We start from the raw sequence: 24,260 nt of genomic DNA on the forward strand, positions 1-24,260 counted from the left end.
TTGGGAGTGGGAGGGGAAAGGAGAGGGACAGGGGTGGGCTTGCAGACAAGGGGATTGAGAGGGTAAAATGGGAAATGGGGAGCAGGGAGTGAGGGAGAAAGGGGAGTAGGAAAAGGAGGGAATGGGGAGTCTGTGGGGAAGGGAGGGAAGGAGATCAGCCAGTTGGGAGAAGAGTTTGAGAAGTGATGGAAGGATCTGCAGAAACCTGCAATTTTGAAGTCACAAGGAACACTGTAGAGAGAATTATTCCATTGCTTTGAACCTTTAAGTTTCCAGTTAGACTTTGGTTGTCCCTTCTAAAAGAATCTGTACCTGGAACAGCCAGTCAGTCTTCACACAAAATTCCTCCAAGTAACCAAGCAGTTCAGATATACAACCGTACGTTCAAGACTTGGTCTTGCAAATCAGCCACTGTTGCTCCCCCTTTAGGCCAGTCATTCATTGTCAATGATACTCAGTTTTGATCTCCATCTTGAACAATAACTTCTTTAAGGATTTACAGTGCACTTGAAACTGGCAGGGGCCCCACTGGAATGGCCTAAATAATTATTCAAAGCATTCTCAAAAGCTCCCCTCTCTGTAAACACTGTGCGATGATGGAACGTGACGATTACACCTGGTGGGATCACTCAGGGGTTAGTTTCCTGCAAGGAGCCACAGCAGTGCAGTGAAAGCAAACCTTGGGAAACCTCAGTGCCCGGAGGGAGCCCCCGTGAAGGGGACAGACTCTCACCACCATCAACCCCGTCTCACAGCCTGTCAATGCACCAGATTGCTCCCCCCCAGTCTGCAGGAACCAACGAGCTACGTCCAGGACAGTGCTGAGCATCAACTAGAAAGCGACATAACAAAATGGGTGTGCTTGTCTCCTACACTTCCTTCGAGCACTTTTGTTTATTAGTTTTGAAATATGGTGGGATGGAAAATCTGGTGTGCTTTTCTCCAGGGTGGGATTAAAACATTGAAGGTACAGGCAATATCAGTCTTGGGAATCTCCTTCCACCACCCCACCTCTAACACCTTTACATGTGACCTAAATTTTACATCCCAAAAAAAATTCCTTCTTAAGTTTTTGTGTGTTATGTGTACTGCAGTGCTTTACACCCTAGGTCTTGTTTCTATATATATTATATGATTATATACATGTATATAGTTACATGACAGTGAACGTGACTTGAATTTCTGCTCCAGGCTCACTGACTGGCAACAGGCTTGAATCTGCGGTGTACAGTGGTCAGTGTGACTCATTGCCAGAACCAGTCCCAACACCGCAATATCCGCTGTGAATGAAGTGCCAGCACAGGTCTGAAATCTCCCAAAATAGCTGCAAACAACCCGGGATAAAACGTTATCGGGCATCAACCACATTCCAGAGATGAACTTCTTTATTTCCCGTTTCTTTGGCTTTAATTAGTTGTAAAATTTTAAGGGTGGAAAATCTGAGCTCTGACTGCAAGTAAAAATTTATAAACCAGATAAAGAGACTTCCTCTCTTTGTCTCCGCAGTCAGATTTCTGAATGGTCCATGAACTGTTTCGTTAGTCCTCTTTTCAACTATTTATCTATTTATATAATTAATAATAATATTTATGCTTTGCACTGTACTGGGGTGAGGAGTTCAGATATGTCTCTACCAAAGGAGTCATTCCTGCCTGTGGCCATCAAACTTTACAACTCCTCCCTTGGAGGGTCAGACACCCTGAGCCAATAGGCTGGTCCTGGACTTATTTCCTGGCATAATTTACATATTACTATTTAATTATTTATGGTTTAATTACTATTTAATTATTTATGGTGCAACTGTAACGAAAACCAATTTCCCTCGGGATCAATAAAGTATGACTATGACTATGACTATGACTATGACAATGACTATATCCCTCCGCTAACCTGCAGGTCACCCTCGGGCGAGGTGCAACCACCTGCTTGGCCCCCAATCAGGGTCACGCGAAGCCGCGGGAGCAGGTGGTGGATGGTCGTAGGAGCAGCTGGTGCACTGGTTATGCGACCACTGACGCCAGGCAGACAATCTCTGAAGGGTTTTGATAATGGCTGGGGTCACCCGTCTGGGAAAGACACTGCCCAGAGGAAGGCTATGACAAACCACCTACATACAAAAATTTCCCAAGAACAATCACGGTCAAAGACCATGATCGTCTCCATCAAATGACATGGCAAATAACGATGATAATGATGATGCACTGCATTCTGTTTCTCATCATGTCAGTGATAATAATCCTGATTCTGATTCTACTTTTCTGATGCCCATGTTAAAATGGGGAGACTTGGAAGGAATTAACCGTAACCGTGCTGGTGGTATTAATGATGTACAAGGTCATGTGACAATCCATCACGGAATACGCTCAGTTCAGAGTCAGCAGGTCCCTCCAGGTTGCTGGGATATTGGAGGACTCGTCATCTGAAGCCATGCGAGATTCCCCATGAACCCAGTGCCATGAGAAGTCACAGGTACTTAGAGGTTATCAGCCTGAATTGTTCGACCTCGCTCTTTCTCTGCGGATGCTACTTGACCTGAGCAGTTTCTGTTTGCGTTTCAGGTTTCCCACATCTGCAAGATTTTGCCTTTTGGGAGGTACTTACATCAAGGTCGTCGACGTTGGGATCCTGAGACTGTGGTGATTCAGGGAACGGGGTGTCACAGTCAGGACTATAGTGCTCGCAGTAGTCATGAGCTGCTCTGTGGTCAGGTACGATCAAGAGTTGCTGGATATCCCCCTGTAAGAGAGAAAAAAAAGCCAACGATATCAATCACAGCAGATCCAAGACACAGCCAAGTTTCCATCAAAAGTCATGAACAATTTTTCTTTTGAACAAGATGAGGCTTTTACTGATGCCTGTTACTGCCATTCAACAGAAGCGCTTTGGTATAATGCCAGATATTCAGCCCTCTTCCAGATCCCTTTACAACTTTAAAACTTCAAACATTGAACATTATGGGCTCAGTTCAGTATGGGCTCTTTGTCCAGGATATTGTGCCACCCTTTTAACCTACCCAAAATCAACCCTTCCTTCCTACATAGCCCTCCAGTTTTCTTTCATCCATGTGCCTATCTAAGATGTCCGTAAAGTACCTGCCTTTACCACCACCCCTGACAGTGCATTCCACTCATTTACATGTAAACACACTACTTCTGACTTCTCTATTATACTCTGGTCCAATCACCATAAAATTATACCTTCTCTTATTAGCTTTTGCCACTCTGGGGAAAAGGCGCTGGCTGTCCACTCTACCTATGCCTTTTATCACCTTGTACACCTCTATCAAGTCACCTCTCACCCTCCTTCGCTCCTAGCTCACTCTACCTTTCCTCATAAGACATGCTGTCTAATCCAGTCAGCACCCTGGCAAATCTTGTCTGCATTCTCTCTAAAGCTTCCTCATCCTTCCTGTAATGATGCCAGCAGAGCTGAACACAATTTTCCAAATGTGGTTCAATCAGATTTCTATACAGCTGGAACTAACCAAGGCCAACACACCATAATGCTTTCTTAACCACCATATCAACTTGTGTGGCAACTTTGAGTGAACTATGGACTTGGACCCAAGATACCACTGTTCTTCCACACAGCCTAGAATCCTGCCATTAACCCTGCAGTCTTCCCTCAAGTTTGACCTTCCAAAGTGTATTGCTTGTACATCAGTCACTGAAAGCAAGCATGCAGGTACAGCAGGCAGTGAAGAAAGCTAATGGCATGCTGGCCTTCAAAACAAGGGGAACTGAGTATAGGAGCAAAGAGGTCCTTCTGCAGCTGTACAGGGCCCTGGTGAGACCACACCTGGAGTATTGTGTGCAGTTTTGGTCTCCAAATTTGAGGAAGGACATTCTTGCTTTTGAGGGAGTGCAGCGTATGTTCACTGGGTTAATTCCAGGGATGGAGGGACAGTCATATGTTGAAAGATTGGAGCGACTGGGCTTGTATACACTGGAATTTAGGAGGATGAGAGGGGATCTGAATGAAACATACAAGATTATTAAAGGGATTGGAGACGCTGGAGACAGGAAGCATGTTCCCGCTGATGGGTGAGTCCGGAACCAGAGGCCACAGTTTAAGAATAAGGGGTAGGCCATTTAGAACGGAGTTGAGGAAAAACCTTTTTCACCCAGGGAGTGGTGGATATATGGAATGCTCTACCCCAGAAGGCTGTGGAGGCCAAGTCTCTGGATGTTTTCAAGAAAGAGATGGATAGAGCTCTTAAAGATAGCGGAATCAAAGGTTTTGGGGATGTCAGGAACTGGATACTGATTGTGGATGATCAGCCATGATCACAGTGAATGGCGGTGCTGGCTCAAAGGGCCGAATGGCCTACTCCTGCACCTATTGTCTATTGCCTATTGCTTCACACTTTTGAAAATTTAGTCACAAAATACACTCAGTGGCTACTCTATTAGCTACCTCGTGTACCTAATCAAGTAGTCCCCGTTTGAGGTATTTTGCTGCTGTTGCCCATGCACTTCAAAGTTCGATGTGTTGTGCTTTCAGAGATACTCTTCTGCACGCCTCTGATGCAACATATCATTCTTTGAGCTACTGCCACCTTCCTGTCAGCTTGAACCAGCCTGACCATTTTCCCCTGACCTCTCTCACGAACAAAGTATCTCTGCCCACAGGCCAGCCACACACTGGATGGCTTTTGTTTCGTGCGCCATTCTCTGTAATCTCTGGAGACTGTTGAGTGTGAAAATCCCAGCAGACCTGAGGGACTCAAACTGCCCACAAAATGCTGGAGGGACTCAGCAGGCCAGGCGGCATCTAGGGAGGTGAATAAACAGTCGACGTTTCGGGCCAAGACCATTGATCAGGACCATCAAGCCAGACTGGTTCAAGTTCAAGGAACAATTGCTATTTATTGAGAGAAATCCAACCTTTCAACACGAAATTCAATCCGAAACATTAACTCTGTTTCTTTCACCGCAGATGCTGCCTGACCAGCTGAGTGTTTCCTGCAGTTTCTGATTTTACTGATGACTTCCAGAATCAGCGGGTGTTTTTGTTTTCTCTGTCAATGTTCTTCTGAAAACACAATCTCAGATCACTGGCTGCTGAATCAGAACCCACTAACTGATTTTGAAGAAGGAGCTTTAGGACTGAGATCAAACACTGGCAAGACTCGTAATATAAGCAACTGATTGTTGTTCAAAGCACACCTAATTTCAAGATGTATGCTGAATGAAGCAGAGCTGTACAGGGATGCAGTGAGGAAAGTAACCAGATCCTTCCCTCATTTAAATCCTTTCCAAAAATACATTTCTCCAACAATCCTTCCTGTCCTATTCATCCTCTTCTGTCTCCTTGGCGGTCACTCCTCCAGAACACAGCTCTACAGAGACCAGCTGTTGAAATTCCGCACTTGCTCTCTGGGAGGCGCTGGAGAGCTGCTTCCACGCGACACCACTTCCAGCGGTGGCCAAGGATGTTCTCCCCAAGGCACAGCAAGAATACCTGTGAAGTGGCTCTAACCTGCTTCCAGCATCTTCAATGTGTAATTTGTACTGGAAATCTCCAGAGGGACAGTACTGAAGGAGTGTCACACTGTCAGAGAGATGGTACTGAGGGAATGTCACACTGTCAGAGGGACAGTACTGATGGAGTGTCACACTGTCAGAGGGACAGTACTGAGGGAGTGTCACACTGTCAGAGGGATAGTACTGAGGGAGAGTTGCACTGTCAGAGGGACGGTACTGAGGGAGTGTCAGACTGTCAGAGGGACAGTACTGATGGAGTGTCACACCGTCAGAGGGACAGTACTGAGGGAGTGTCACAACTGTCAGAGGGATAGTACTGAGGGAGAGTCGCACTGTCAGAGGGACGGTACTGAGGGAGTGTCAGACTGTCAGAGGGACAGTACTGATGGAGTGTCACACCATCAGAGGGCCAGTACTGAGGGAGTGTCAGACTGTCAGAGGGACAGTACTGATGGAGTGTCACACCATCAGAGTGACGGTACCGAGGGGGTGTCACACTGTCAGAGGGACAGTACTGAGGGAGTGTCACACTGTCAGAGGGACAGTACTGAGGGAGAGTCGTACTGTCAGAGGGACAGTACTGAGGGAGTGTCGCACTGTCAGAGGGACAGGGAGAGTCGTACTGTCAGAGGGACAGTACTGAGGGAGTGTCACACTGACAGAAGGACAGTACTGAGGGATTGCCGCACTGTCAGAGGGACAGTACTGTGGGATTGTCACACTCTGACTAATGTTTATATCTCCCTGTGCTGACATTCCCCCTCTCATTTTACCAAGGCTCTACCCTTCCCCTCCCCCAGCTTCCTGTCTGAGAACAGGAATCTCATGTTGCATTTTCACTTTAAACAAGACCCTCCAAGTAGAGCCAGTCATGTCGGTGAGCTCCAGACAACACTGAAGCCCTGCAGCTGCTGATTATGAGCAGCTCGCTTCGGCAACCTGGACAGCGCTGGGAACACAGAACGAACATGTCTATGCAAGGCCACAGCAACAGCTGCACCCTGCAGCCTGAACCCGAGCCAGCACCCAACCTGCACCTCTGCCTTACCAAAGCACTCTGGTACCTGCTGCCTCAAGGCAAGCTCAAAATCCTCTGCTTGTCACAGCTCCCTCCATGAATCCTCAGTGCGATTCCCCACCGTGGGAGGACCGGCTACTTGGCCGGCTGCCCGACCATCTTGCTGATGTGGCTCGCTAATGAACTGGGGGGGTGATACTATCAAATTCTGGTTCTTTTCCAGAATTCCTTTCAGAATAACACACACAAAATGCCAGAGGAACTCAGCAGGTCAGGCAGCATCTCTGGAAAAGAGTAACCAGTCGATGTTTCGGGCCGAGACCCTTCCTCAGGACTGGAAAGGAAGGGGAGGTGTCAGAATAAGAAGGTGGGGGGATTAAATATTCTTTGCTAATTTATCATTGTTTTATTGGTACATATCGAGGTAGACAATGACAAGAGCAATTAGCTACCTGTGAAAGCAAAATCTAATGTACAGGGAAAGATGGAAAAGCCGAGAGAGAGATAGAGAGAAGGAACGATGGGAAGAGAGTGTGGTGAGGTAGGGCCATGTGGGAGAAAGAAAGCACAGAGGAGAAGGAATTGGATGGATGTGATCGTACGAGTGAGAGAGATAGAGAGGAAGTGAGAGACAAGTGCAGAGGCAGAGAGAGGAGTGGGGTGAGAGGGGAATGTGCAGACAGTATGCTGAGAGAGGGGATGGGGACAAACATCAGAGTGAATTCTGTCAAAAAAATTAACTATGAAGTGAATTAGAGAGATGATTGTAAAGATGTGGGGCATGCACAAATTCAGAAAATGATCAAGAGGGGGACAGAGAGCTGAGAAGAGGATCGAAAAGAGCAGACGGTAAGAAGGTGGAGGGGAGAACTGGGGAGTGTGATAAAGAGTCAAAGGCAGAGGCAGGGAATGGCAAGACAGGTGAAAGGAAGAACGATCCCACAGTAAACCATGGCATTCAAAGTAACAAATGTATTTCTATAAATGTGGGCACAGATGGAGAGGAGCATTGTTCAGCAAGCACAGAGCCGATTAAAGATTCAAGATTGTTTAATGTCTTTCCAATACACATGTGTAAATAAGAACAAAATAATTGTTACTCCAGATCCGATTCAGCTCAACAAAAACCACAAAAGATAAAGAACACAATAACAATAATGAAAAAACACAACAAATACAAAAACATAAGAAAGCTTATATACGGAGATTGACTATATGTCCATGAAGTGGTGTTAGGCACAGGAGTGTCTGTACATAAGGTGACTGACAGGAAATGATAAAGTAGTGGTGGTTGGGGCTGAGGAGGGCTGGGTTAGTGGGTAGAGGTGTGAATCAGCCTTACTGCTTGGGTAAAAGAACTGTTTTTGAGTCTGGTGATCCTGGTGTGGATGTTGCGTAGCCTCCTCTCACGTAGAATAAATATGCATCCGAACCCAGATCCCCCCCTCACCCCGAAACACTGAATCTGTGCACGAACAGTCTGACACATATTAGTCAAATATCAGTAACATACTTTGCTTTAAACGTTTACTATTATTACTAGTAACTTCCCCAACGGCACTCTGCATGACAATTAAAATAGACACTCAGTGGCCATTAATCTGCCCATTACTGCAAATATCTAATCAGCCAATCATGTGACAGCAACTCAATACATAAAAGCATGCAGACATGGTCAAGAGGTTCAGTTGTTGTTCAGACCAAACATCAGAATGGGGAACAAATGTGATCTAAGTGACTTTGACTGTGGAATGATTGTTGGTGCCAGATGGGGTGGTTTGAGTACTTCAGAAACTGCCAACCTCCTTTCACGTGCAATCAGACTATTGTCATCTTTCAAATTGCATGTAACCTTTTATTACCATGCAAGCTCTTCTCTCCAAATGGTGAGAAGCTGGTCAAATGTCAGTAATGTCTGGGACAATGGAGGTGTGTCAGTGTTTAAAGGGAATCCCTAGGAGTGTACAAGTGTTTACAGGTGTGTGTGTGTGTGTGTGTGTGTGTATGTGTGTGTGTGTTTTACAGGGAATCCCTGGGAGTGTAAAAGTGTTTACTGGAGTCACTGGCTGTGTGTCAGTGTTTACAGGAAATCCCTAGGAGTGTACGTGTTTCTAGGGAATCCCTAGGAATGTATAAATGTTTGCAGAGGTCACTGGGTGTGTGTCGGTGTTTAAAGGGAATCCCTAGGAGTGTGTAAGTGTTCACAGGGGTCACTGGTGTGTGTGTCAGTAGTTATAAGGGGACTATTGGTACATGTCTGTTTTAATGGGGGTTTCCTGAAATTCCGTCAGTGTTTACAGGGTGTCCACAGAGGTCTCTCAGGGGCTCGAGTGCATTGCAAATAGTGATAATCATATTTTAATTTGAAACTGTAAATAGTGTGTATATGCTCTCTGAATATTGCATATTGTGACATTGTAGTCAGCTCAATAAATTTTGTGTGTATAAAAAATAGAGATCCCCAGTGAGTGAGTCAGCCTTTAGAGGGGCTTGCCAGTCTTTGCAGGGTTTCCCTGAGTGTTCCCTGAGAATGTGTCATTGATTACAGGGGATTACTAGGAGTGTGTTAGTTTCAATAGTGGTTCCTTCAAAGTGTGTCAGTGCTTACAGGTAGTCCCCAGGGAGTGAGTCAGTGTTTACAAGAGATCCCCGGGAGTGTGTCGGTGTTTTTATATATATATGAGGTCTCCAGGGAATGTGTTGGTATTAACAGGGGTTTCCTGAAAGTGGGTCACTGTACCCAGGGAGAGAGTCGAAGATTACCTTTGTCTGTCACACCTGCACCGAAGCATACGGTGAAGCGCGAAGTGTGCGCCAGCGACCAACCCAGTCCGACAGTCGTGCTGAGGGCAGTCTGCAAGCGCTGCCGAACTTCTGGCGCCCACGCACAGCATGCCCACAACTCACCACCCCCGAAGTGTACGTCTTTGGAATGTGGGAGGGGTCGGGAGCACCCGGAGGAAGGCCACGCGGTCACACAGAGAACGAACAAACACCATACGGGCAGCGGCGGGAATCGAACCCCGACCAGCGATCGCTGCTGCTGTGAAACCGTTGCATTAAAACTTGCGCCACCCCTAAAGCCACCATGTCTCCCCCACACACCACCGGGCTGCCTTCCTATTGCTCTGTCAGATTTAATAGGTCCTCCTAAAATGCGTAAGTGTTTTCAGGGATTCCCCAAGGTTGTGCCAGTGTTTACTAGGTTAGGGATATTGTCAATGTTTACAGGGTGCGGGGGTGGGGGGTGTTGTTATCACGGTTTACAGGCAGCCTCTGGGAACGTATCAGTGTTGACAGGGAATCCCCCGGGAATGTGAACTCTGCCTTTTCTCTTTGGAGCGACGGAGGATGAGAGGTGACCTGATAGAGGTGCATAAGATGATGAGAGGCATTGATCGTGTGGATAGTCAGAGGCTTTTTCCCGGGGCTGAAATGGCTAGCACGAGAGGGCACAGTTTTAAGGTGCTTGGAAGTCAGTACAGAGGAGATGTCAGGGGTAGGTTTTTTACTCAGAGAGTGGTGAGTGTGTGGAATGGGCTGCCGGTAGTGGAGGTGGATATGATAGGGTCTTTGAAGAGACTCCTGGATAGGTACATGGAGCTTAGAGAAATAGAGGGCTATGGGTAAGTAGGTAATTTCTACGGTAAGGACATGTTCAGCACATCTTTGTGGGCTGAAGGGCCTGTATTGTGCTGTAAGTTTTCCATGTTTCTATGTTTTCTGGATGTGTCACTGTTTGTAGTCATCCCTTGAGGAGGAAACAGGGGTGAGTGTCAGATTCCCCATGGTCTGGCCGCATACCTTGGCACACAAACTTGTTGTTAAATTTGTTGCTGGATTTCACAGGAAGGCAGAAATATTGAAAGCCGCCATTATCTGACTCTAATCCATCAGAACATGAGAGAGAGATGTTCTTGCGAGTGACGTTGGGATCAGAACTCTGAAGCGATTAAAGAGAATGTGTAGTCATCGGAAGGTTGGCACAGACACTGAAGACTTGGAGCCACAGCTGTTCCTCTTTAAGCTCCATTCATACTTGGCAAACAATGCCTCTCCAGTTTTAGCTTGGGTGCCATCCTCCTAAGCTTTCAATTACATTGCTGCCAATTTGTGGTATTTATACACCTGGCAAAATGGTTGTTCAGCAAAAATCTCCTGTACACTGCACACAACGAGAATGAGACCTCAGGCACACCGCAGATGTTGGGTGTGCTCCCTGACATCAGGAGGAGGGGCTGAGCTTAATGCTCCCATACGGAGAGTTGTTGGATATCAAAACAATCTGTCAAATGTCAGCAGTGACCCTACCCAGAGCCAGCTTCCCTCCCTCGCACTGACATCACAGAAACAGACTCCCTTCACTGCAAGCGACTATGTACCATCAACCAGCACACCTTGACGTAGTGCAGTCCACTCTGTGGCAGGAGCTACCAAAGTCACCGCCGGTTGCCAGCGGTCACAGGCTTACTCAGTTTCAAAGTTCAAAGCAGATTTTTATCAAAGTATGTATATGACATCACACGCTACACTGAGATTCATTTTTATTTGCAGGCATGCACAGTAGAACAAAGAAATACAATAGAATCAATGAAAAGCTACACACGCTAAGACTTACAAAAGAAGAGAAAGCGTGCAAGTACAAAATAAATAGATAAATAAATACTGAGATCATGAGTTGTAGAGCTACTGAAAGTGTTCAGAGTTGAGATGAGTGTTCATGTTGGTTTGGAGCCTGATGGTTGAAGGGTAATAACCTGCAGGTATGGGACCTAAATCTCCCGCGTTGGCAGCAGTGAGAAGACACCTTAGCCTGGGCGGTGGGTATCCTTGGTGATGGATACTGCTTTCTTGTGGCAGTGCTCCCTGTAGACGTGGGGCGCCACGGTTGTATAGTTTTTAGTGTGATGCTATTGCAGTTTGGGACATCGCAGTTCAATTCTGGTGTCCTCGCTAATAACGTTTCTACGCTCTTCCCGTGTGCGCGTGTGGGATTCCTCCAGGTGCTCCAGTTCCCTCCCACAGCCCAAAGACGTACCGGTTAAGGAGGTTAATTGGTGACTGTAAGTTGTCCTGTGATTGGGCAGTGCGGCTCGGTGGCCCGGAAGGGCGTGTTCCACGCTGTGTCTCAACATAAATAAACGTGCTCAGAGGTGGGGAGGGTTCTACCTGTGACAGACTGGGCTGTATCCACCACTTCTTGTCAGCAGTTTACAACATATGCCTCCAAGGGCAACAAACTGAACAGCAGAGAGTTGGACAGCTTGCGTCATTCGGCAGGCCAGGGCAGGCCAGGCCACGTCAGATGAGTTCATCCCATTTTTAATCACTGAACTGGCTGCTCTAAGCACCTTAGCGTCAGGAGAAAGAGACTGCTTGGCCTAGCTAGTTAATGCTCCGGCCTTCAACGTTATCTACCAGGGGTTCTTGGTGTCTGTAAGGAGCTGAATACTGTGCACCGGGCTGGTTGGACACTTCCCTCTAACTGCTTCCTGGGCTTCCTCCTCGTACACATGGAGAAGGTGCTCCCATTCTGCTGACAAACAGTGAGCTGCCCCTGGGAGGATGAAGGAGCAACGATATACTTCTAAATCGCAATGTTAAGCATCTCACTGGGGCACCTGGAAGAGGTCACAGCCTTTATACTTCTAGGTCAGGGGTTCCCAACCATGGACTCCAACCATTAACCGAGGAGTTTGCGGACCCCAGATTGGGAACTCCTGCTCTAGATTGTGGAGATCATGGTTCTGGGCAGCCAGTGGAGCCTTGGCAAGGCATTGCAGTAATCCTGAAGGAAACATCCAGTTCTTCCATCATCGGCCAGTGATAACCCAGTAACATCATTTAAGTAACACCCCGTAAATACCTCTCCTAGCACCTTGGGCAAGTATTAACTCTTCAGTCAAAAATTTTCTGATCATTGTCACATTGCTCTTGGCAGAGCTGTGCCTTACTGTGCTTTCCTGATCATAGCAACTGCAGCAAGGCTACGCAAGCTGTTGCAAAACTTTTAGGAAAGGTCCCACAATGTGCCTGTGCTCAGTGGGGTAGAGTGAGAGAGGGTTGCAGAGGCTGGGTCACCCACGTTGCAGAGGTTACAGAGAGGCAGAGGCTTAGACGAAGTTCATGTCACTCAGTAGCTTTGAAAAATGAATCAGAAGTATCAATGACTTCAGTCACCAGCTGTTACACACAAGCAACCAGGAGGAAAAATGTTATAAAAACATTGGTAGTTGAAGAGGGTTACTACGTTTCTCGAGTCTACTAACTATTCAGTGAGGTTCAGTTATCTGACTGCCACATCTTTCCCTGTCCCAATCCCACATATCTATTGTTGACAAAAATCGACTAATCTCAGTGAACATTTATAACAGAGTCAGCAACGCCTGACATGTTCCATAACTTTGCATCCATCCCATTATCCCTGCTGCCTTCTCCCCTTCGATACCCAACCTTATCTCTGCAAAACTCATTCACTCCTACATCTCTCCTGATCTCTGTCACCAGTCCTACATGCTCCTAATCTCTGTAATCACCTCAAGCCCTACAAATTTAAGCCCTCTGCACTCCTGCAGTTTATACCCCCTGAACTTTCAGCTGTCCTAGAGCACCAGGATTGCTCCCTAAACTCCCGTCTTCCACACTCACAACTTCAAAGGCTCTCCTTGAAAACTATGTCTTTGTCAAAACCTTGGATAACTTCCCCTAATCTTTCCTTAAGTTGATCCGCTCCTCTTCTTTGCTGTTTGGCTCTGGGAAGCACCTCAGGACTTCGGCGTTTTTGTTGATGTTATGCACAGGTCTGAGAACAGAGGAAGAGATTTCATGGGAAGGTTTACTCATTCCTCACTGTTGTGCGAGGTCTTGTGAGCAAGCTGCCCTCCTTAGATACTGTCAGTGACTGCTGGGAACAGTGGCAACTTGGGTTAAATTCAAAGCAGCAAGCCAACTGATCTCAATAGTAACAAATCCCTTATTTTAAAATGCTACACTGATGGAAAATACAGAGAATCTCATTTGGTTTGTGCGCCAGTCAAAGACTTTTATTACAATGACTCTCTCCCTTCTACCCACAATGAGTTCATCTCTAAACCAGCTACACTTGGAACTTTATTAATGTAGCTACTCTTGAAATTAGAATGGTTTGCATTTCCCCTGCTCACTATGCTGAACTGATTCCCAGAGCTGTCTCAGCTTGCACTTTGGCTCGGGCTGATCCAGCCGATCCAGGATACAGCCCTCTCCGGCCCACAGGAGACAGAGCGGTTATATTCCCTGAAATCGTCCCTTACCAGGAACCCAAAAATTGGGCTGATGCAGTGTCAGGATCAGGAATGGTCCAAAGTCCCAATCAGTCTCTCGCCATCCAACCCTCAGAAGCAAGTGGAGACACAGGCGCTGAAATCTGCAGCAACACACAAAGCACTGGAGGAAGAACTCAGCAGGTCGGGCAGCATTCGTGGAAGGAAGTCAACGGTCATATAGATGCTGCCTGACCTGCTGAGTTCGTCGAGAGCTTTGTGTGCTGCCTTAGAAGCAAGTATTGCCTGAACATGGATTGAGAGATTACTGGAGTTTTACAGGTTGGATGGAATTTAGACCATGAATGTAATTTGTTACATTGTTCAAAATGGGAATAGATAGATTACACAGAGGTCTTTATTTCACAGAGTGATTTCTAGGGCTTGTGGATGATGCCTAGCCCCTTTCAGGAATATCGACGTGAGTAGTCAGGAGAGACTGCTGCCTGCTTATCTTGTGGCACACAACAAGGAAAAAGATCTCAAGACAGCTGGGCAATAGATCTGAGAGAAGGGGGCGTCCATAACACTTGAAATCAGATATGTACAGGGAGACCCCAAAAGAAGGTGCTATTGAAAACGCAAGCCGAAAACAACCTACCTTTGACTGGAACACATTGAGGCTAGAGACAGGGGTCAGGAACAGGGAATTGTGGGATAGCGGTTAGCGTACTGCTTTAGTGAGCTAGCGATTGGGGTTCAATTTCCTACCATGTCGGTAAGGAGTCTGTATGTATTCCCCGTGATCGCTTGGGTTTCCTCCAGGTGCTCTGGTTTCCCTCATACTCCAAAGGTGTCAGGGTTAGTAAGTTGTGGGCATGCTGACACTTGTGGGCTGTCCCAGCACATTCTTGGACTGTGTTCACCATCGACACAAACAACACAGTTCACACACAGTATGTTTCATTGGACATGTAACAAATAAAGCTAATTTTAAATCTTTTGCTGAGTTATCCAAACTGGACTGGACGTATTGTAGTTCTTAAATGGGTGTCTATTTTTGGTACCGACTAAAAACATCCCTGTTGATCTAAAGCCCATTTCTAAATTAGAGATCCAATCATCTCTGAGTCCAGCCAACTGCTTCAGCAAACAGAGTCCTTTAAAAACATGAATCGATGGTACTTTCTTTTTGTTTCTTCAATAATTTGACTCCATGATTTCATGTTTGTCTGAGATTATGGATTTTGTAGCCTTGTCAACAACTTCCAAAGCCTTGCAAAACTCTCAGAAGTTTTCAAAATGCTAGGAAAAGTTGCATATTTCTAAGCCAAAGGAAAAAAATATAATTCTTAGAAAAAGATTTAGCCATCAGGCATGAATCCAGTTGCTGAACTCTGCTTCTTTTAGATATAGCAGCCATTTTTGTTGTGCCTGCAGTCGTCCTGGGACACTAAAATTCGCATGTTGAACAAGGTGATGCCCGCAGGAGGAGAATGGGACAAATATGAAATAAATAGTCAGGAGAGCCACGTAAGAGTTAGCACCCAGCACTTCTCGGCCAAGCACTGCAAGGTTCAGGTCCCTCTGTACTGTCCCATCAAACATGTCCAGGGCAGTGGTTAAAGGAGACTGAAGCTTTGTCTGCACTGTCCCAGGGCAAAAACAGAGAATAAAAGAAAATGATTGAATTCAGAGTACCACTCCACCTACAGTGTCAAGTTAAACTCCACTAGGGCAGGTAGAGCATGGATTAAATATACAAAGCTCCCAATACAATGATTCAAAGCTCAAAGTTCAAAGTAAATTTATTATCAAAATGTGCACAATGGATTCCAGTTAACTGGGCCATTGGTTAATCAGGGCAGCCATTTATTTGGGACAACTCTCAGAAAACAAAAACTAATCATTGAAACATAGAAAACATACAGCACAATACAGGCCCTTTGGCCCACAAAGCTGTGCCAAACATGTCCTTACCTTAGAAATTACCTAGGCTTACCCATAGCCCTCTATTTTTCTGAGCTCCATGTACCTATCCAGGAGTCTCTTAAAAGATCCTATTGTATCCGCCTCCACTACCGTCGCCGGCAGCCCATTCCACACATTCTCTACTCTCTGCGTAAAAAACTTACCCCTGACATCTCCTCTACTTCCAAGCACTTTAAAACTGTGCCCTCTGGTGCTAGCCATTCCAGCCCTGGGCAAAAGCCTCTGACTATCCACATGATCAACGCCTCTCATCATCTTATACACCTAAGATAATTGAGAAAATAGCCAGTATTCCCTTCATTTATTTTGGACACTGTACCGCTTAATTGGGGAAGAGACTGTTTCCAATTGATTTGTAACTAGTGTCAGGTGTGTGCAATTGTGTGGCGGTTAGACACTACACCGTGCTCAGAGCAAACAGTTTTAAATAGCATCAGTTCCCGTCATTTTTATCACTGTTAGTTGGCAAGCAATAAGCAGTAAGACATTTCAGAACTGTTTGCTCACCTTGGTTTCAAGCATTCAAGCTTGGAGAGGCCAGAAACGATGGGGAGCGAAAATGAAATTACAAACGTATTTCACTACTTCAACAAGTTGGGAACTACAAAGAATTTGATGGTTTCGTCAATCATTTTGAATGTTACAATGAAAATGAAAATTCAGAGGTTGCAATCATCAAAAGCACTTCATGAGGCAGTCCATTATCTGCACGAGGTGTCCGCGCTGATTTTGCTCATTTCCAGTCAATCGAAAAAACCCAGCACTGTACAGGTACATTGGATGAATTCCTCTGTCGATAACTATTAGGAACTAATACATGGTTTTACAGTAATATAGTAGTGTTGATAGTGTTCTAATTTGTTCTGTATTTCATTTAAATACTTAATTTGTTGCTCAGGTAAACAGTACTTTGTCTTTTTATACTTTTTAACTATTTCCATGAAACTTCGACTAAATGAGGTAGTCATTTAATTGGGCCAAAATGTACTGGTCCTGATATGTCCCAATTAACCGGAATCCACCATATAAGGTGGATGAATTGAAAGTGCAGATTGTTATTAATGATTATGATATAGTTGGGATCACAGAGACATGGCTCCAGGGTGACCAGGGATGGGAGCTCAACGTTCAGGGATATTCAATATTCAGGAGGGATAGACATGAAGGAAGGGGAGGTGGGGTGGCGTTGCTGGTTAAAGAAGAGATTAACGCAATAGAAAGGAAGGACATAAGCCGGGAAGATGTGGAATCGATATGGGTAGAGCTGCGTAACACTAAGGGGCAGAAGACGCTGGTGGGAGTTGTGTACAGGCCACCTAACAGTAGTAGTGAGGTCGGAGATGGTATTAAACAGGAAATTAGAAATGTGTGCAATAAAGGAACAGCAGTTATAATGGGTGACTTCAATCTACATGTAGACTGGGTGAACCAAATTGGTAAAGGTGCTGAGGAAGAGGATTTCTTGGAATGTATGCGGGATGGTTTTTTGAACCAACATGTCGAGGAACCAACTAGAGAGCAGGCTATTCTGGACTGGGTTTTGAGCAATGAGGAAGGGTTAATTAGCGATCTTGTCGTGAGAGGCCCCTTGGGTAAGAGTGACCATTAATATGGAGAGTGACATAGTTAATTCAGAAACAAAGGTTCTGAACTTAAAGAGGGGTAACTTTGAAGGTATGAGACGTGAATTAGCTAAGATAGACTGGCAAATGACACTTAAAGGATTGACGGTGGATATGCAATGGCAAGCATTTAAAGGTTGCATGGATGAACTACAACAATTGTTCATCCCAGTTTGGCAAAAGAATAAATCAAGGAAGGTAGTGCACCCGTGGCTGACAAGAGAAATTAGGGATAGTATCAATTCCAAAGAAGTAGCATACAAATTAGCCAGAGAAAGTGGATCATCTGAGGACTGGGAGAAATTCAGAGTTCAGCAGAGGAGGACAAAGGGCTTAATTAGGAAGGGGAAAAAAGATTATGAGAGAAAACTGGCGGGGAACATAAAAACGGACTGTAAAAGCTTTTATAGATATGTAAAAAGGAAAAGACTGGTAAAGACAAATGTAGGTCCCCTGCAGACAGAAACAGGTGAATTGATTATGGGGAGCAAGGACATGGCAAACCAATTGAATAATTACTTTGGTTCTGTCTTCACTAAGGAGGACATAAATAATCTTCCAGAAATAGTGAAGGACAGAGGGTCCAGTGAGATGGAGGAACTGAGTGAAATACATGTTAGTAGGGAAGTGGTGTTAGGTAAATTGAAGGGATTGAAGGCAGATAAATCCCCAGGGCCAGATGGTCTGCATCCTAGAGTGCTTAAGGAAGTAGCCCAAGAAATAGTGGATGCATTAGTGATAATTTTTCAAAACTCATTAGATTCTGGATTAGTTCCTGAGGATTGGAGGGTGGCTAATGTAACCCCACTTTTTAAAAAAGGAGGGAGAGAGAAACTGGGGAATTATAGACCAGTTAGCCTAACGTCGGTGGTGGGGAAACTGCTGGAGTCAGTTATCAAGGATGTGATAACAGCACATTTGGAAAGCGGTGAAATGATCGGACAAAGTCAGCATGGATTTGTGAAAGGAAAATCATGTCTGACGAATCTCATAGAGTTTTTTGAGGATGTAACTAGTAGAGTGGATAGGGGAGAACCAGTGGATGTGGTATATTTGGATTTTCAAAAGGCTTTTGACAAGGTCCCACACAGGAGATTAGTGTGGAAACTTAAAGCACACGGTATTGGGGGTAAGGTATTGGTGTGGGTGGAGAATTGGTTAGCAGACAGGAAGCAAAGAGTGGGAATAAATGGGACCTTTTCAGAATGGCAGGCGGTGACTAGTGGGGTACCGCAAGGCTCAGTGCTGGGACCCCAGTTGTTTACAATATATATTAATGACTTGGATGAGGGAATTAAATGCAGCATCTCCAAGTTTGCGGATGACACAAAGCTGGGTGGCAGTGTTAGCAGTGAGGAGGATGCTAAGAGGATGCAGAGTGACTTGGATAGGTTGGGTGAGTGGGCAAACTCATGGCAGATGCAATTTAATGTGGATAAATGTGAAGTTATCCACTTTGGTGGCAAAAATAGGAAAACAGATTATTATCTGAATGGTGGCCGATTAGGAAAAGGGGAGGTGCACCGAGACCTGGGTGTCATTATACACCAGTCATTGAAAGTGGGCATGCAGGTACAGCAGGCGGTGAAAAAGGCGAATGGTATGCTGGCATTTATAGCGAGAGGATTCGAGTACAGGAGCAGGGAGGTACTACTGCAGTTGTACAGGGCCTTGGTGAGACCACACCTGGAGTATTGTGTGCAGTTTTGGTCCCCTAATCTGAGGAAAGACATCTTTGCCATAGAGGGAGTACAAAGAAGGTTCACCAGATTGATTCCTGGGATGGCAGGACTTTCATATGAAGAAAGACTGGATGAACTGGGCTTGTACTCGTTGGAATTTAGAAGATTGAGGGGAGATCTGATTGAAACGTATAAGATCCTAAAGGGATTGGACAGGATAGATGCAGGAAGATTGTTCCCGATGTTGGGGAAGTCCAGAACGAGGGGTCACAGTTTGAGGATAGAGGGGAAGCCTTTTAGGACCGAGATTAGGAAAAACTTCTTCACACAGAGAGTGGTGAATCTGTGGAATTCTCTGCCACAGGAAACTGTTGAGGCCAGTTCATTGGCTATGTTTAAGAGGGAGTTAGATATGGCCCTTGTGGCTACGGGGGTCAGGGGGTATGGAGGGAAGGCTGGGGCGGGGTTCTGAGTTGGATGATCAGCCATGATCATAATAAATGGCGGTGCAGGCTCGAAGGGCCGAATGGCCTACTCCTGCACCTATTTTCTATGTTTCTATGTTTCTATATAATACTCTGTGATTCCTTTTCTTGCAGGCATTCACAGTAGAACAAATAATACAAAAGAATCAATGAAAAATTACACACAAGCAAAAACTGACAACCAAACAACGTGCAAAAGATGGCAAACTGCGCAAATGCAATGAATAAATAAATAAACAAACAGATAAATGGATAGATAGATAGACAGATAAACAAATAATACTGAGAACAGGAACCGTAGAGTCCTTGAAAGTGAGTCCATAGGTTGTGGTGTCCCTTCAGTGTTGAGGTGAGTCATGTTATGCATGCTGATTCAGGAGCCTGATGGTTGAAGGGTTATTGTGCCTGAACCTGCTAGTGTGGGACCTCATGCTGCGGTTTCCACTCTTGGGTCTTCACAACTTGGAGTAATATTCGTATATTGAGGTTGAACACAGGCTATAATTCAGCTTTGAGGTGCAATGAGGAATACATTTCTGGAGCTGACCAATTTTCACACAGGGCTGTGGAATGTTTGAGTTTGTCTCTGAAGTCTGGCAACTTTTTTGTGGTTAGTGGTAATTAGCATGGAGTCGGTATCTCTATGGCAACACCAAAGGTCAAAGTAGATTTATTATCAAAGTACATATATGTCATCATATACAACCCCGATATTCATTTTCTTGTGGGCATACTCAATGAATTTATAAAATAATAACTATAGCAGAATCAAAGAAAGACTATCCAACTAGGGTGTTCAACCAGCGTGCAGAAGACAACAAACTGCAAACACAAAAATAATAAATAAATAATGAGAACATGAGATGAAGAGTCCTTGAAAGTGAGTCCATTGGTTGTAGGAACATTTCAATGATGGGGCAAGTGATGTTGAGTGGAGTTATCCCTTTTGGTTCAGGAGCCTGATGTTTGAGGGTAATAACTGTTCCTGAACCTAGTGGCGTGAGTCCTGAGGCTCCTGTACCATCTTTGCGTTGGCAGCACTGAGAGGTCCTGGGAGGTGGGGGCCCTGATGATGAATACTGCCTTCCACAGCAGCACTTAATGCAGATGCAATCGACGGCTGGGAGGGCTTTATTGATGGGGCTGGGCCGTATCCATTACTTTCTGTAGGATTTTCCGCTTAATACATTGGTGTTTCCATACCAGGCTGTGATACAGCCAGTCAATATACTATCCACCGCACATCTATAGAAGTTTGTCAAAGTTTTAGATGTTATGCCAAATCTCTGCGAATTAATGACACAATTAGTAAGCTCCACAATTCCACTGTCACAGATGACAGTTTGAGAGAAGCTCAGAGTTGAGGAAGGAGCTGATGACAAATTGTTTCCTAAGTGTGGGCTGCTTCAGAAATATGCATGAGCTCCTCTGCAATCTCACCAATCGCCCATGTCCTTCCAGCCTAGTGGTCTTGGAGGAAAATCTGAATTATAATTGAAGCAGGCAACTTTTCTTCCTTACTTACTGCCCCTTACACCGCTGGCATATAGGGCAGCAATGAAGGTCCTCCATTTCAGTCTGTCCATACCGTTACACACAGATATAGAAGGATTCTTCATTGCTGTTTCCGTAACAATTCTTTACCAGTTGGGGTCATTAGCCCTGAGCTGAACCTCCGAATTTGGAGGAGTAGTAGACCACTCTTAGTCTGGCCTCTACCCTTTGACCTGTTTGGCATAGGTGACCCTACCAAGAGTGAAAGCACAAGGCCCTGACTCCAGCCAACATAGCTCTCCAGGTCACTGAGGCACGCAAGTCTCCAAACCCGACCACAAGGTTGTGGCCCTCTTGGAGGTGAAGCGGGCAGCTTGCCCCAGATAAATTGCACCAGTTCTGTGATCAGTGAGACTTGGGGCCAAGGCCCAAACATCAAAGTCCCATGATCTGTGAGTACTGGAGGTTGAAAGCCCGATGTCTGTGAGACCGGACAGGGGCTGGAGGTTCAAAGTCCGATGTCTGTGAGACCGGACAGGGGCTGGAGGTTCAAAGTCCGATGTCTGTGAGACCGGACAGGGGCTGGAGGTTCAAAGTCCGATGTCTGTGAGACCGGACAGGGGCTGGAGGCTGAAGGCCCGATGACTATGAGTCTAAGAGTTTGAGGCCAAGGTCTGGAGGTCTGGAGTCAGCCTGTTCTAGGATTGGAGACTAGTCTGTGTGTGTGTGTGTGTGTGTGTGTGTGTCTGTCTGTGTGAGTGAATGATGGGAAAGGGGTTTGTTTTGCTGTTGTTTTATTTGGTTGTTGCTGTTGTTGTTTGTTCCTGCTGCTTGTGTTATTCTGCTGAACACTGTAGGCATGCTATGTTGGTGCCGGTATGTGTAGTGACTTGAGGGCTGCCACCAGAACAACCTTCGGTGTGTCAATTGTTAAAGCAAATGCCACCTTTCAATGTGTGTTTCCATGCACGTGTGATAAATAAATCTAAATCTGAACCTGAGTTGCTGAATTGACCACACTTTTCCCTAATAGCCCTGCTGATTATTTATCCTCGAAGTATATGTCCAAGCCACGTGTTACCATTGAAGATGCCTCTACCACCCTTACAGGCAGTACATTCCAGATCAGTGTAGCAGTTAGCGTGACGCCATTACAGCTGGAGGTCAAAGTTCAGTCCCAGCGTCCTCTGTAAGGAGTCTTTGTATGTCCTCCCCGTGGAACGTATGGGATGTCCCCGGTGCTCTGGTTTCCTCCCACAGTTCAAAGACATACTGGGTAGGTTAATAGGTCATTGTACACTGTACCGTGATGAGATAAAGGTTAAATTGCCGTTGTCAGGGGTTGCTGGGCAACATGGCTCAAAGGGCCAGAAGGGCCTACTCCGTGCTGTAACTCTAAATAAATAAATCCGATGGACAGTGCAGAAAATAAATCCTTTTGTTTTGCTGGAACTAGATATATTTCACCCATAGAAACTGTTCTTCCCTTTTCACCCTCAAATACCAGAATTCCCTCTACCAAATCTCTCTACACAAACGAAACAATCCAGACTGTTGAATCTCACCATATAACTGATGCCTCTCATCGTCACATCACTCTAATTAGAACCTAACATATGCAGGAGCGTAGGAAGATTATCTATGAGCTGCTACGCCATTGATAAAGATCATAACGGATTTTCCTTAGCTTTATTTTGCTGCTTTGTTTACATGTAAAAATCCATGAACCTGGCGTGTTTTTACCCTCTGTCTGGTCAGTTGTTGCAGTTTGTTCATCTTCAGAAGTGGCTCAAATCTCATACGCAATCGTGCACCTAGAGTACTTTGTACAGTTTTGGTTTCCTTGCCTAAGAAGGGACGTGCTTGCCATAGAGAGTGCGCAGCAAACATTCCCTAAACTGGTTCCATAGATGGTGAGATTGTTGCTTCACAACAAGCTGAGCTGGGACTGTATTCTTTGTGGTTTAGGAGGCGGAAATATATAAAATTCTTGCTGGTCTTGACAGGCTACATGCAGAGAGGATGTTTGCCCTGGCTGAGCACTGATGCAGCAGTCTCAGTCTCCGGATAAGGGAACGGCTTGAGGAGAAATCTCAGAGGATGGTGAATCTTTGGAACTCTCTACCCAGTGGAGGCTCAGTCAATGAGATCATCAAATTTTTATGATCTATAGATGGAAGACAATTAGTCCATCAAGTCTACACTGGCTCTCAGGGCTATCCCATCATGCCCACTCAGAGCTATCCCATCATGCCCACTCAGAGCTATCCCATCTTGCCCACTCCTCCAGTTATTTCCTGTTAACCTTTTATCTCTCATCAACCGCACCCCGTTTCTTATGCCCAGGGATAAATTTACAAAAACCTATTAACTCATAAGCTCATCCTCGGAACAGGGGAGGGTACAGAAGTATCTGGGGGAAACACTCATGATCACAGGCAGCATCGGAAGTCAGAATCGAACCTGGATCGCTGGAGCTGCGTGCCAGCCACCCTAACCACTGCCCCATTATTCCACCTCTGGAGCAGTGCAGGAAAATAGGTTTGAGGTCAGAGTCAGTGACGAACTTGAGGAGTGATGCAGGAGGATGAGGAGCCTAATGCCCTCCTCCTTTGTTTAGTATATGTTCTTACTGTCATACAAGCGCTCGCCTGCCTGGCCCGTCTGTGGCAGAGTCCATCATTCCCACACCAGTCCCATCAGTTACCCCAGAACCAACAGAGCCGGAGGGGAAGCAAATCACTCATGATCCAGAGGTGCTGCACATCCCAGAGCACTTCGCAGCCAAAGAAGCACTTAAGTACTCTCAGGAATGTAGTCAAAGCCGCTTGCTCTTCATCCAACACTGCCCAATCAACCCAATATTACTTTGTGTTGAACCCGATCCTGAAACAACATTTATACTCGGAAACCAAGGTGGGAAGCCAAAGGTTTAATGTGGAGAAGTTAGCTGAGACCAAGTCTGGGTTTTAACAGTTTGTTAAAGCTTATAAAACAAACAGGCTGAAAAACTGCAAGATAAGTGAACCACGGCCCTGTCTGCTTCTTGGGGGGGTTGGGGGAGATATCAAAACCCCCCACAGTTCTCTTTCAAATAAGGGCAGAGTGGGTTCTCCACCCACCATCACCAAAATAAGTAATTAGATCATTATCTTGTTGTTGATTGTTTGGTCTTGCTGCGTCCAAATAGCATACAGCAACGTCTGCACTTCAAAAGTACTTCGCTGACTGTAAAGCGAT

General features: G+C 45.6%; 1 protein-coding gene across 2 annotated transcripts in view; it reads right to left on the bottom strand.

Annotated features, from left to right (window-relative positions):
* The window catches only part of col5a1 (procollagen, type V, alpha 1), a 325,186-nt gene that overhangs the window by 131,765 nt on the left and 169,161 nt on the right, over positions 1-24,260 (bottom strand). For both annotated transcript variants that reach the window (XM_063073758.1, XM_063073757.1), the window contains exon 5: positions 2,602-2,736. In XM_063073758.1, the coding sequence (XP_062929828.1) occupies positions 2,602-2,736 (135 nt within the window). The remainder of the gene's footprint in view (positions 1-2,601; positions 2,737-24,260) is intronic.

Source organism: Mobula hypostoma, chromosome 21, assembly GCF_963921235.1.
Source record: "Mobula hypostoma chromosome 21, sMobHyp1.1, whole genome shotgun sequence".
NCBI classification, from domain to species: domain Eukaryota; kingdom Metazoa; phylum Chordata; class Chondrichthyes; order Myliobatiformes; family Myliobatidae; genus Mobula; species Mobula hypostoma.